General features: G+C 41.8%; 1 protein-coding gene across 4 annotated transcripts in view; it reads left to right on the forward strand.

The window, feature by feature from the left end:
• The first annotated feature begins 1505 nt into the window (after positions 1–1505).
• The window catches only part of arhgef25a (Rho guanine nucleotide exchange factor (GEF) 25a), a 44114-nt gene continuing 30973 nt past the window's right edge, over positions 1506–14646 (forward strand). For 2 of the 4 annotated variants that reach the window (XM_084916806.1, XM_084916807.1), the window contains exons 1-2: positions 1510–2027; positions 2965–3103. In XM_084916806.1, the coding sequence (XP_084772932.1) occupies positions 1932–2027; positions 2965–3103 (235 nt within the window). In that variant the 5' untranslated portion in view covers positions 1510–1931. Of the gene's footprint in view, positions 2028–2964; positions 3104–11863; positions 12557–14646 lie in introns of those variants that run through there. The other 2 variants (XM_084916809.1, XM_084916808.1) reach the window with 2 other exon arrangements.

Here is a 14646-nt window from a genome sequence, read left to right on the forward strand (position 1 = left end):
GTCCACATAGCTGAACAGATACCCTTCTATGCTATCAGTGCTATCTTAGGGAGAATCCACACAGACACATTAGGCATTGTTCTTTCCTCTCATTCCCTTTGAATGAGGTTACATCATCTGTTGATGAACTAAATTATGGATGCATTGCTTTGCTTGTTCTGTTTGCACTAAAATGTTGAGACACCACCCAATCAAAATGTGCCAATACTGCTATAGCCAATCAGATAGGTTATTAATCAGTTGTTAAAAATATATTTAAAGAGCAGGGGCATTGCTTTTGCAGCTTGAGACGTCCAAATAAAGAAAAACATCTATATGAAAAAAGTTTAGCTTAGCTCATGCTAACTAATCAAAACTGTGTTAGCTTGCCTTGTGAGCGATTCGTTATTGTTGCTATAACAAACTGGACAAGATACTCCCCAAACTGTTAAGCACTGAAGCAAAACATGTGTATCCTCCCAGCTGCCTACAGTTGCTGCACATCTGCGAGCCGCTTTGCAACCCACTTCCACCCTAGCTCCTCTTTGTCGTACTCTGTTTGATTTATTCAGTCTGATAGAAATATCAATATCAATCACGCCCATTGTTAGTGACACTTGCTCTTTTCTGTATCAGTCCTTTCTCCCTGTCAAACCACCATAAATAAAGTATTTCATTTGGAAATATTATTCCTCTTTTGACAGAAATGATTGTTTATGAACTCTGACCTAAATAACACTAGCTTACATGCTAGCACACTAAACTTGTTGCAGTAATGTAAGTCAGGTTCTAAAAATTAAATATAGATCGCTAGAAGCACAGGGAGTGAAATACATGTGTTTTTCTTGGAGGAACACAACGACTGCTGCAGTGAAAATCTAAGACTGATAGACACTAAAGATAGAATCGCATGACATTTGAACCTGAAAGTTTGATTAAGTATGCTAGTGTTCTCCAATAAAAGTTAAGAATTTGAAAGACAGACGCACTTCTTTATGACAATGTCTCTCTACGTGGTCAGCCGTGTCAAAATGTAAATAATGTTGCAAGTCTTCTGATTTTAACAGCTTAAATAATGAGCATCTAAGCAGTTGAATAAATAAAGTAAGATAAATGTGGAAATGGCGACAGTGTCTCAAATAGTTGAGCTTCGTGGACTGTGTTTTCATACCTTATTTGGGGCTGCCCCACCGCTCAAGGGTTCGCACAGTCTATGTGTCACTGCCTTGGGCTTGAGACTTGGGCAAAAATCAAGAGAGTGTGGAGTTTTACAGGAGTTCAATGAAAGATCAGATTGAAATACTTTGAGCTTAAGAAAAACTACAGGTGCTAACCAAGGAAACAAAGAAAGACAGAAGAGAAACAATGATGGAAGGGGTGAGGTTTGGGGGAGGGGGAGGTGATATTGTATAGCCAATGAAGAACAAGAAAGGAGGATTTCAGGGAGGGTGGTGTGCTCAGCCACTGCGCTCCATTTCAGCATTCAGAAAACATAGAAGGCCAACTTCACACTGTCAAACCTCATGATTTAGAAGAACCACAAAGAAGAAGACTGTGGACTTTACAAAAACCTCAGAAGAAGGCTGAAGAAGAAGAAAAATTTGTCTGTTTTTCAGGTTCCTGACAAAACAGTGCAGGCTATCAGAGAAGTAAGCTGCACAGACACTTGCAGCCATCTCACCTGTGCGTCCTGGACGTGCTGAGGCTCCTGACCAAGTGCACGCTCCCACACAGACACGAGCCCTCCTCCTGCTCCTCCTTGATCTATTCTTGCACATGAGGTTTCCTGTGTGTCATGGTAGAAAGAGGTGGGCTCAGCTCCAAACTGCAGCACAGTGCACAGTGAAGGGGCAGAAAACAAGAGCACAGGACAGACACGGGACACGAAGAAGCAAAGATTGCATCAGAATCAGAGACCAAGGTTGTAGAGTTTTTGTGTGGTGTTCAGGAGAATGAAAGCTCTGCAGAAAAATCAGGGACGCACTGACCAGATGTTAGGAGCCATGGCTGATGTGCTTACTTCCGTGGCCATGCCCAATCAACAGTGGGTGAGTTGTGACTGCTGCCCAGCTGGCTCACTTGAAATCTGTTTGGATATATACTGTCTGTTTATATGAAAGAATAATGCCTTAAATTCAAACTGAATGCAATAGGCACACATGGAGGTGTTTTTCAGGGTTCGTAGAGCACAACATATCCACAAATCCACAATGTACATGCCAAGTTTTTGTGGTTGTGTTTTTTGTTGCTTTTGTTGCTTTGTTGTTCATCGCTATAACCTTTTCATCAACCTAAAATGATCAAGATATAGTGGATAGGGAGAGGAGAGAGTGAGGGGTATGGAAAGGTTGCAAGTCTCCGTTCAGTGCTTTGGAGGAATCTTGGATGTTTCAGTGGAACAGGAAGCTCAGTAGTGTTGATTAAAACATCGAACCATAAACAAAGTCATGCAGGTCTAATGCCTCATTGCAGCCCTGCAAATGTATTCTCCTCCCCCCTTTCTCTTTTTTTTCTCTGCCTGTCCTCTCTTCTGTGGGACAAATTCTGATTTGACAGAAAGAAAAAAGAAAAAAGAAGTTGGAGGGTACCACAGTGACCAGTGAATTCCTTTTTGAAGTTCTGTTTCTCTTAAAAAAATGTTTATCTTGACAGATTATTTCCTTTCCGGCAGATATAGGACATAGCCATAACAGTGAATCTAATCTCCCTCCATCCCTGGACTTAATGACAGTTTCAAACCTATTTCTGAGAAACAGTTCTCATCCAAGCTCTGTGGCAAAACTAGGGCCTCATTTCCATCACATTCTTGTTCAGTGTGTAATGGAGAAAAGGATGAAAAAGATGCAGGAAACTGTGGAAAAAAAAATCAGCCACTGGGATAATGTTCTGTGGTTATGTGACCATAAGTACTCTATACAATCTTGTAGTCACTTCCTCCTTGAGTGCAGGTCTCCACTGCTGACAAATGCATCTCTCTGTGTATAGCTCTCAGAAGGAGGTGAGGTAGACCTCCCATCATGCGAGGAGGAAAAGGGGCCTGTCCAGGGCCAGTGGGAGCCAGAGGGGCTGGACTGGGAGCAGCAGGCCTCTAATACAGAAAACTCAGACCAGAGAGAAAGAACAGGTAAGACCTGAAAGTGCTGCACCAAGTGACCCTAGACCTGCAGTGCTATCCAAACACTGCAGGTCTCACCAAACCAGTCAGAGCTTAGAGGCTCACCGAAACGCAAACTTCCAGCTATGAAACGTCTCAGATTTCTGTGAAGTAACGTTTAAGAAACCTTCCTTGTGCACTCCTCAGTCTTTTTTTTTTCTTTTTATGATAAGGTTCATGTGAGCCACTAGCTACTGCCTGTGTTTTTGCTCTCAGTTCACCCTGTTCTTGAATGTTAGCCACGTGCAAATCAAAACAGGCCTGGGTCCCATCTGCCATATCTGATGGTGGTCATTAGGCAGTAATAAGTTCAGGAAAGGTATCAGATTGGAGTCACCTGAATGTTGGTGGTTTCCTCTTATTAAACTCCACCCTCTATATCCTCTATTAGCACTGATAACCTTAAATTGCTTTGCTGTAATGTACCATATATGAGTTCGTGAGACAGAAAAAGACTTCTTGTGTGCATGCATATACACAAGCAATACTTTCCAGATGGGGCAAGAAAACATGCTCCACTGCCTGCCCTCCCCTTCTGCCCCATCACTGTTGGTTGAACTTATTTTGATTTTTCTGTGAAAGGCTTGCGTGCGTTGCCATTTTACTTGAGTGGAATGGAACAAAAGGGGCTTTGTTGCTGGATCTGGGTTTGGGTTAGAGGGAGTGTGTGTGTATATATTGGAGGTTTGGTGGTGTGTACCATGTGGCCAGACCACTAACTGTTGTGCAGAGCAGTATATGGCTTACAGAAGGGGTGTGAGTGAGGCCAGAGGAAGCTGTCAGCGATGCTTATCTGTAACGGTCTTACTCAGACAGGGAATGCTATTGAAGTCGATGCAGCCAGAAATTATTTTTGGTCGGGGCTCAGAATAGCGGAGCGAAAAAAAATAATAAGTAAAGCAATGCATTATTCAGGGCCATGTAGAATGATGATGACCGAAAAGGAGATTGTTTATTTCAGCTCCAGACAAGCTCGATTGTTTTTGCACAGCCCATTTTCCTCTAGATGGAAAATTGGATGGAAAATCAATGAAACACAAGGAAAAAACATCTGAACCAAAACGCCAGACAGACTTTGTCTTAGCCAAGAGAAGGTTTGGCAATACATTGTCACTTGTTGTCACTTATTTGAAACATTACGTTTCCCTACGTGAATATAATTATACTCGGCTGTAACATGTAAATGAACAAATGTAATTTTCTCACATTGTGATTTTCGATATCACACTGAATGCTGCTTTATTTTATTTCATTAAGTTGGGGCAGCTTTAGGACCTTGTTATTTTGAAGTCTTACTGCAGTATCTTTCTACTTACCTAATATTTATTTTTGTCTGTGTCAGTTATTTTTTGCTTAGAGCTGGCAGTACAGAGCCCATGAAACCACAAAGCCTCACCTTTTTATGGCCTTGACACAAAGCCACATTCATTACTAATAATTTCCTTAAAATGCAATTTAGCAAACTTGGTAACCTAGAAGATAAATACTAATTTTACTTAAGATAAACATTTTTGTATTATCGCTAAAAACATCAGAAATGTTCAATCTTTATTTATCAGTTGAGAAAAATGAATCAGGTAATTCATCAACGTTATCACTTTGAAAGGGTGCTACATAATTCGATTTTTATCCTCCAGATTTTCCATAATTTCTGACCTTCTAAATGTAGGACAGAGGAAAGACAATAGGCCCTTGCTTTCTTCAAAGACATGGTTCGTTGGCCCATAAGGGCCATCTGTTATGTGTTAGAAACGAGATGCCTGCTAGTGGCTTCCCAGGAATCACAGGCCAGTGCCAGCATCCACAAATTCAGATTCCCCCCTTTTTTTTTATACAATTCTTAAACATTCCTGTTTTTCTCATTTCCGTGAATTTAGTGACTTTCTTTTTTCCCTCATTTCACCTCGTCGTGTTTGTTTTTTCACCAATTGAATTACATTTTTTTAAATTTTGTTTTGAAACAAGGCCGTGTCCACAGCATTGTTATTTTAACCCTGACCTCTCCTTCAGAGCTAGATGTTAGGATTTTGACCTGTACATCTGTCTGTCTGATGAAAAGCGGGCTTCTATAAAGTCAGCTTTACTGTGATATCATAGCATTCTGTTAAAAATACTTTTTTTCCTTTATTTAACACCATAACTCTGAAACAGGAGAGAAGATTGCTTTTTATTTCACACTCAAAGATCAAACCATGTAAAGCAGTCGTGATGTTAATGATTTAAAGTGCAACTTGGCTGATTAACTATAATCAGATTTTTTTTCACAGATGTATAATTCACATCTTTACTCTTATCAGATAATACAAATATTTCCTTTATTTAAAACACTGATTTCTGATGGAGAGCTGTAAGTGTGTCCATGCACTCTGGGTTTTATAGTTTTGTCCTTTTTTGAGGTAAGATCAAATCTTCACTGAACCAGTAATACAAAGTGCTAAATTTTACCTATAAATGTCTACAAGAAAAGGTCACGTGTACACAACACACCTTGTGTGTCATCATATGTGTCATCAGTGTTGAGGAAGAGCAAGATTTTCAATTGAATTGTGCTATCTACTGAAAAAGCAAAACCATGAAACACATAAGAATTCCTAATGTGTAAAACCAGAGACCAAAACAAAAGAATGGAGAGAAATTCTTTTTTAGTAGCACAGTGCACCTCACTGGTTCTCAAATTAAACCATTCATATTTTTCCATAAGTTATTATGAGGAGAAATGTGCGGGAAATCCATGGTTTTGTCCATATCTGGTTTTGAGAGAGGCTGGGAGAGTGTGCCATTCAAGGAGTGCTGATCCCCAAGGACCTTGGAACTGAACTGTGTGCGAATGACCTTAAATGGGCAGAGATCAACCTGAAGCTGCATCATATTGTATAGAGCCCAGAGATCGGAGAGATTAGCTTTACTTCACATAAGTCAATGACATAATTATTCCTGTTTATTTATAACAAGTCCAGAGTTTTGCCCAGAAGAGATACGTAAATACTGTAGTATAATTTCAATGTATCTTTCATTAATAGAATAAATATAAGTTTAATTGGCAAACTAAAGCCATCTCACCAACAAAATTAGTTATACATCTTATGTATACAACCTTCATGTGCAATCTAGAATAGCTTTTGTTATACACTTTATCAGAAATACTACACTCTCCCAAGTTCTATGTAATGATTAAATGTTACCGTGATTTGTTTTTGCACCTAATCCTCTGGTATTTGTTTCAGTTCTTGTAGGGATGATGTTACCTGAACTGTCAGCACTGTCTTCCTGTGAAATAGTGGTGACTGACAGGTATATTATGGAGACATCTATTTCTTGAATTCACTACATCCATCAGCTTACTAAGCTTGCTGTTGCTGAACTAAATATGTTTTGGCCACTTGGGGGCAGTGGAAAAAAATGTGAACACAGCAGTGACATACAGTAAGTTTTTTTTTTAACAGTATTTTGGTGATTTTTAAGTGACCCCGAACTGAATAAGTGCATAAGGTGGATATATTTAAAGATTTATATTTTAATATTAGGATATAGAGGTATTTCATTCAGGCTGAACTCATACTGTAGCAGGGGCACCTTTTGATCTTTTTTTCCAGCAGATAATCCCTTGGGTTTGCATTTGTTTAATTAACTTTTTATCCTTTGGGGGGCGTTTTAGATCATACTTAAGCCCCAAACTCAGTCACCAGCAGCCTCAGTGGTAGCATGCTGCTTTTAGAGCAAGGTTTACACTTCAGCTCCAAGGAGATAAAGGCAGAGAGCGATGCTGTGGGTCAGGTGAAGCTGGAAAACTCCAGCTGAAAGCTGGATAGATTTCTGGAAAAATAAGAGCTGGATGGGAAAGGGAGTATATGTTTGTGTAAAGGCAGATCTTTTTCTGTATGTGTGGGAATATTGTGAGACATGGACCTCCCGTCTGTGCAGCCTAGTGCAGAACTGCTGCCTGAGAGCAGCTCTGCTCAATGAGGTACAACAATGGGAGGTACTGAGTGGTACTAGTGGTGAAGTGCACACACACACACACACACACACACACATGCATGTACAGACAGAGAGAGGCACACCCGTCTGCCTCCCCGGTGTATGCTAGCGGTGTGTAGTTTAGTCTAATTGGACAAAAACAGCATCTCTCTGCAGGGCAGATGAGTTAAGAACAGGACAGTTACTTCACAACTTCTGCTCCATGACATCAGCCAAAACAGCCCCAAAACCTCCCCCTCATAGTGGCTTGTCCAAAATGCCAGTTTCCCTTAATTGGCACTCAGAAATAGCGAGAGCTTAGGAATAGGGAGGAAAAAATAGAGAGGAAGTAAAGGAGAAAAGGGGAAGGAAAAAGTGGTATAAAAGTGAAATGCAGTGAGCATATTTTGGCAGGATTTTGGCAGAGTGATGGGGTGAAGAAAGACTAATGTCAGTGGGGGGTTGGGGGACACACTGTGAATAAGCAACTGCGTATCTGCTGAACTGAGACTTGCTGTATCTATTAGCATGCATGATTATATCACATGAATTTTCTGTATTTTGCTGTTATTTCTGTATTTTATTGCCACACATTCTGAATGTTTTTACCTCAGCAGGGCGTACAGTGTTTGCAATATATGCATCCCAAGAGTGGCACATGAAATGAGCAGGAAATGTTGTGTATGAGCTGATTTACAACACATTCATAAATCACACTTGATATTCCACTTTGAGCACACACTCTGAAATGCAGCTCACTCTCTCTTTCAGTGGAAACATAATACCCTCTTCCCTGCTTGGCTGCCTGGCTCTACATAAAAATGTCATACCCATCTATTTGCTAGTGTGCTTATCTACAAACGAGTCCAGTCCAGCGTGAATGTAAATGTATAGATTTCATTCATTCTTAGTCCGTCTCTGAATCTGAACAAGCAGAGGAGTCTTCTGTGTGTGTTTGTGTGTCTGTATGTGGGGAGTAGGAGAAAGAAGTGAGTGAGCAGAGAGGAGAGATAAAAGGAGAGAGATGAATGTGTGTTAATGCATGCCTCACCTCACATCCCCCCTCTACTCCCTTCAAGCCGAGGGAGGAACATTTTTTCCATATTTCTGTTAACGTTCAAAGCTTTGTGCATTGTCTGCTGGTCCAGTTTTGGTACTCATTTATTACACTCCATTATTGCACGAAGGACACTGCCAGTGTTAAATGTCAGGGCTGATGCACAGAAATAGATGTTAGTAAAAAACCAAAACGAAACATAGCACTCAGTATGCCAAGTACATGTCAGATCTGGTCATTGAGTGTCTAATAATAGTCCAAAGATTTGTTATAATACTGTAAATGAAAACATTTTTTCCTATTTGTCGTGCTTTGAAGCGGCACCACTAAAAGAACGCCTGCAATCAACCTTACGCAACAAGTACAAAAGCACCCCCTCCCCCCCGCTGTGGGACTTGTAGGATCATAATCTGGCAGCTTCTAGCTTAAGAGCATATTAAAAGATTCTCTCATATTCATTAATTTTGAATGTGTCTCCAGAGCGGTGGATTTCTTCTTTGCTCTATAGCTGTTTTTTTGTTAATTGGTAGTGCAGGCAGTATTTGTTCAGTTTGTAACACAGTTTGCTGTCGTCTTTCTTTGCCGGCTTTGTTTTATCTTGTTTCTCTTAAGCCTTCAGTTCTGCTGTCAAATCAACTGTTTCTCAACCCATTTTGAGTTGTGCTCCTTCGCTCACACGGTGTTTGGCAGCCATATCAGCATCAGACAAATGGAGACGTTCAGCAGTGCCTTTCAAGAATCCTCTAGTGAATTGCCCTTTCAATCACAGTTGCTTAAAACATCCATTATAAGCAAAGAAACCGAGAGAGGGATGGAGGCTGTGATGGGGAGAGAGAAAGGAAAGCTGTGACCTGTCTGTATCTTTACAGATATGTGGTGATCCACTGTGCTGCCTGAGCCTGGGAATTGATAATGCATAAGTCTGTCTCCAGTCCAGAATTGTATTTTCTATCTGCTTTAGATCCCTCTTCATGTACAGAGTGCTGAAATGCTGCATAGTCAATGCACTGGTTTGTAGTACTCTGTTTGTATGGCTAATGGGTGAGGCAGCCAGGCTTCTCTGTTTACCCTGACAGAAACATCCTGACAGGAGTGTGCCACCACCCTGCCACTGGATAGAAAGATGATGGAGACACAGTTCTGCCAGCTGTTGAAGTGCCTGACGGTGCACCTCAGTGATGCGTGCGCTTGTGTGTGCCTGCATGGTGGTTCAGTGCCAGCTGATACTCAGCCTTCTCGTTTCCATTGATGCCCCGTAGAGGAACTTGAGTGGGTGCTGTGATGCTGCCTGTCTTTGTTGCAGTAATCAGGTGGTGATTTCCACACAGTTGGACTGTAGCCTGTGAAAGGATGTGCCCAGGAAAATTGAGATGGGCTCGCACGCTGAGTCATAAGCTTAGCAGCTTCAGGCCTGAGAAAGACTGTTTGTTGATCAAATAGTAATTGTGCCTCAAAATATGTGGCATGTCTTGAAACAAGTTTTATTTTCTTTCCCGCGCTAGTTATATCTCGAGTTGGATGCATTTGCTTTACTTACTGACATTTCAACAGCCTCTGCTTTCACATGCATGGAGAATGAGCCATAATCCAGATGTTAATTGACTTTAATGTGCTTTGATGTAAAGTACACATCTAAATATTGCATGCTTTGTGTACAGTGCTTAATTAAGAATTACCCTGTGTAGCTTTCAGGTTGATCAGATTGACTTAGAAAGAAAGGGAAACAATTCTACAGTGTTCCTCTTTTGAATATGCACACTCACAGCTAATGCTACACACAAATGCCCAAATGTGCTCCATGCTCGATCCAATTTAGTCACATTTACTCAAAGACACATTTGCTCGCAAAAAGATGTTGGTCAAAGATTGCAGCTGCTGCTGAAGATTTTTGGGTAAAAGCACCTCTGAGTGAAACTAAAAATTCTAAAAATGTCACTCGTCAGGTTTTGTAAATGCATGTGTCGGTGTATTCGTTTGATCGCTGTACTTTAATGAGCATATTTTATTATCCTAGTTGATTGCTTTGGTGATTATGTCTAAATATACTCATTTGCCACTTTATTAGGTCTAAGTTGTAGGTCTCGTACTAGGTTGGACTCACTTTTTTCTTCAAAATTGCCTTAATTCTTCATATCATAGATTCAAAAAGGTGCTGAAAACATGTTAGCATTCTTCTGATTTGTCAGTTGCACATTCATAATGTAAAACACTGTATCCATCCAGAAACCAGTTTGAGATGATCTGAGCTTTGTGACGTGACATGCTATCCTGCTAGATGCAGCCATGGTCATGGTCATGATCATCAGCAATATTCATGTAGGCTGTGGCTTCTAAATAATGCTCAGTTGGTACTAAGGGGAACAAAGTATGACAAAAACCCATCCCCCACAGCATAACACCACTCGCAGTAGCCTGAACCATTGATACAAAACAGTATCCAGAGCAATGCTTTCATGTTGTGCATGCCAGATTTTGTCTCCTACCATGTTGCAGGAAAATTTGAGACTCATCAGGCCAGATACCAGTTTTCCAATCTCCTGTTGTGCAATTTTGGCAAGCCAGTGTGAATTGTAGCCTCAGTTTTGTGCTCTTGGCTGTCAGGACTGGCCCTCTGTGTGGTCCGCTGCTGCTCTTCTGTATTTACTGTTGCCTTTCTATTAGCTTGAAGCAGTCTGGCCATTCTCCTCTGACCTCTGGCTTCAAAACAGCATTATGACCCAGAGAGCTGCTGCTCACTGCGTATTTTTTCTTTTTTGGGCGATTCTCTTTAAACACTCGAGATGGTTATGAACAAACATCCCAGCAGAGCAGCAGTTTCAGAAATACTCAGACCAGCCTGTCTAAGTATTTCTGATGCTAAGTTTGAACCTCAGGATGTTATCTTGATCACGTCTACATGCCTAAATGCACTGAGCTGCTGCCGTTTGATTGGCTGATTAGATATTTGAGGTTGAACAGGTATACCTCACAAAGTGGGTGTGTATCACAAGATGAAGTCACACTATATGGTGATAACATGGTGTAACTATATTACAGTGCAAAGCCCAATTCCCTTACGGGGGGCATGCGGTATAGTACAACTTTGTCACTGGTACAAAACTGCTTTATTCCATGAGCTCCTTTGGTTAGACTGTCCCACTGTGTACTTCAGAACAGGAAATTATCAGCCCAAATGATTGATGGTACACACACACACACACACACACACACACGCGCGCGCACACACACCAAGAATGCCAACATTGTGAAATATGAGACCGCCTGTTCCCTCCATGGAAACACACTTTGCGAGCTCTGTGATCATAAATGAGCGCAGAAGTCAATATTGGAGCTGTCCCAGCCAGAAAAGCCCACTCTAAGCCACAAGCCCACGAAGAAACATTCCTAAACTGTCAGAAAGAGTCTGATACTGGCTGGACAATGCATGACACCTTCAGCATAACATGGCCATTCTGCTGTAAATAGCACTGTGTACACTGCAGACCTGGGTGTTACTATCTCAACAGCCAGCTCTGAGCAGACACAAGAGAGCGTGTCATTTCATCTGATACTCGGAGTTGGCTATGTGAGAGCCCCTTTAAGCATTACTTATGCTAAAATGAGACTCAACCATGTAGAAAAGAGGATAACAGACAAGATGGGGGGCAGCAGACGAGAGAGGAAACAGAAGGGAGCAGAGGAAAAAAACAGCTGAGAGGAGGGAAGAGAGAAAACTATGGGAGTGGGAAAGCTATCCTGGAATAGCCAGCAACTAGAGCTACAGACTCCACCCTTCTCACCCCTCCCCTTACTCTCTCTCGTTCCCTTTCCCTTGCAATCGCTCTCTCTCTCCTCCCCTCTCTCTGAAGCAGTCTCCCAGTGTGTCATTTGACCAGGCAGTTCACAGAGGCGAGAGCTCAGCACCAAAAAGAAAGCAGTGGGAAAAAAAGAGAGAGAGACAGAAGGAGCACGTTCAGCGTAACGATAAGCTTGCTGGAATGTTTCTCTCACTGTTTATCATCAGATACAAAGCCCTGTGAGTGCGGATTTCTTCTTGGCTTACTGCTTTTGGGGACTCTTACACTTGGTTTCTTGGATATGGGTTTTAACTCTGCGTGCAGTCAGCTGAAGAGGAGGATCAACTGACACCTTTTTGGGGGATTTACACTTTTTGAGGAGTAAACCTCTACTTGTGTGAGGGTGACGAAGAGAGACCAAGAAAAGAGAAGGAAAGGAGAGCCAGACATAGGGAGAGATAGAAAGAGAGATAGAGAGAGAGAAAGAGTGCCCGGGCCATGCCCACCTCAGCTCATGGTTCAACAGCATGAAAGGGGGCCACCATCACCATCGCCACCACAGAGGCTGTGGCTGCCAACACTTGTTCCGTAAAGTCCTGGCCAAGTGTGGCTGCTGCTATGCACGAGTCAGAGGTCAGTGTCACACACAAATGCGCATACACACAGAACGCCTAAAGAAATTTGATCTTTAATATCTGATTATCTGATTTTCCTGGCTTTGAGGTTGGAATTGTGCTTTAAAAACTGCTTTTGTGATCCTGTTTGTTGTGTATGTGCACGTTTGCATGTGTGTGAGTGTGTGCAGTTTCTCTTGATCATTCCCCTGCTCCTAATCTCCTTCTCCAATACATTATCTGAGCTGTCCACCCATGTCTCTCTTATCTCTTCTCTCTTTTCTGCGAGCATATGTGAACAGTTTAAATGTAAGCCTTAGCCCCCTGCCCTGATCCCTGCACCTCCAGCTAAAGCAACAGATGTACACACACACACACACACACACACTTCAGAGCAAGTGAAAAAAGTTCTACAGAGCACAGTGAGGAACCGGAAGGAGGACATGGATCATGCATTCTTCCAGTAAGGATAGAGAAGAGGGAAAGAGCCTGCATGTGATTTGGAAGGTGACTGTCCTCATCACGACGAGTTCATGTCACTCAGTTATGTGCGGCACGTGGATGAATGAATCACGCGGGGGGTCGGGGGTTGGGGTGGCTGTGCTACGCTGAAACATTCCTCGACCCAAAACAGTGGGGAGCAGAAGAAAACGACAACAATCCCCAGCAGCACCCCTGTCATTGTCTTCCCCTCCGACACCGGCGTTTGCAGTAATGACGTGCAACATAAATAGCAGCGGTCCATCAGAGTAGTGTTGAGTTAAAGCAGCAGGTGGCATGATGTGTAATAACAACAAAGTCAGATGAGCAGGCACAGTCATCCATAGGCAGCCGTGGTTGTTTGTAGTTTATACAAAACTCAGGACTCGGTGTAACCTTGAGCTTAGAGCAGGAAAAAAACTTGTCTTAATGTTCCTACCTCTTTTGGTCTTTCTTCTCTGTTCGTTTTGCCATCTTGTACACATGCATGACCTCTGCCACTGTGGCTCCAAGGCAAAGTTAAAACAACAGTAGTGTCTAATAGCAGTGTACGATTTTATGCTGTGGTGGCACGCTGTGCGTTTGTTCCCTTTTACAAGCGTACATCAAAGTTGTAAACAGTGGACATACCCTTTGAAGTTCAGTACTTAGCAGGGGGGGCTTTCATAAAGTAGATTTTCATATTGCTGGCAAGCATTGTTGAATGCATACCTTAGATTCCTTCAGTTTAATCTCTTATGTAATAGATATTCTCCTTTTCCATCGCCTGCAGCTCCCTTCTGCATCTCTACCATGTTATCATAGCAAATACACACACACTTAGATCAAAATATATAAACATGTGGGGGACTGGAGGAATGAAACATTTCAGGCTATTAAAAGAACTCTCAATAAACCTATAGCAAGAACATTATCCCAACAGTCAGGATTTCCTTAAATGTATTTTAGTGTATTGGCAGGGATGGGGGGGGGGGGGGGGGGGGGGGGGGGGTACTTTGGTCCAGTATGAAAAGATGAGATTTTAAATTTTTATTTTGCAAGCTGAACAAGAGAAATATGAGCACTCTATCCTGTCTTTAAAAGCCATGTGTGCTCTATAAAACCTCCTCATAGAAGAAAGCACATTTTTCATGTTGCGGCTGGCTTTGGTGCTCACATACTGTACTGCACTCTCCATTAATCTGCACAGCAGTTTCTCTGATTAAAACATGGGGGTCCAGGGTCAGTTGTAGACTTTTATATTATTGAAAAACTGTTTCTCTCTCTGTCTATAAAAAAACCTGATATTATTCAATTCTTTCCTTTCTTTATAATTGTATCTCATACTTTTGTGAGATATCACATATCTGACTTCAAACTTCCAACTAATTTGCTGAGTCTTTCCCATTGTTTTTACTGTGGCATCTACAGGACAAATACTGAATAATGCAGACTTTTTTCCCTTCTTCTCCCAAGATATTGTTGTTTCAGGTGAGGCACGTAACTGTATCAATTACCATCTATTTGTCTAAAGCATACATTTTTTCAAAAAAGGCCCAAAGTGGTGCCTGCACTGTCTTAGCCGAGATAATCAGAGCGGCAGCTTACTATTAGCTCCCACATCCCTAACTCTGATATCAATAGCAACAA

This window comes from Perissodus microlepis, chromosome 20 (assembly GCF_051167445.1).
Source record: "Perissodus microlepis isolate ML-2025 ecotype Zambia chromosome 20, ASM5116744v1, whole genome shotgun sequence".
Classification (NCBI taxonomy): Eukaryota; Metazoa; Chordata; class Actinopteri; order Cichliformes; family Cichlidae; genus Perissodus; species Perissodus microlepis.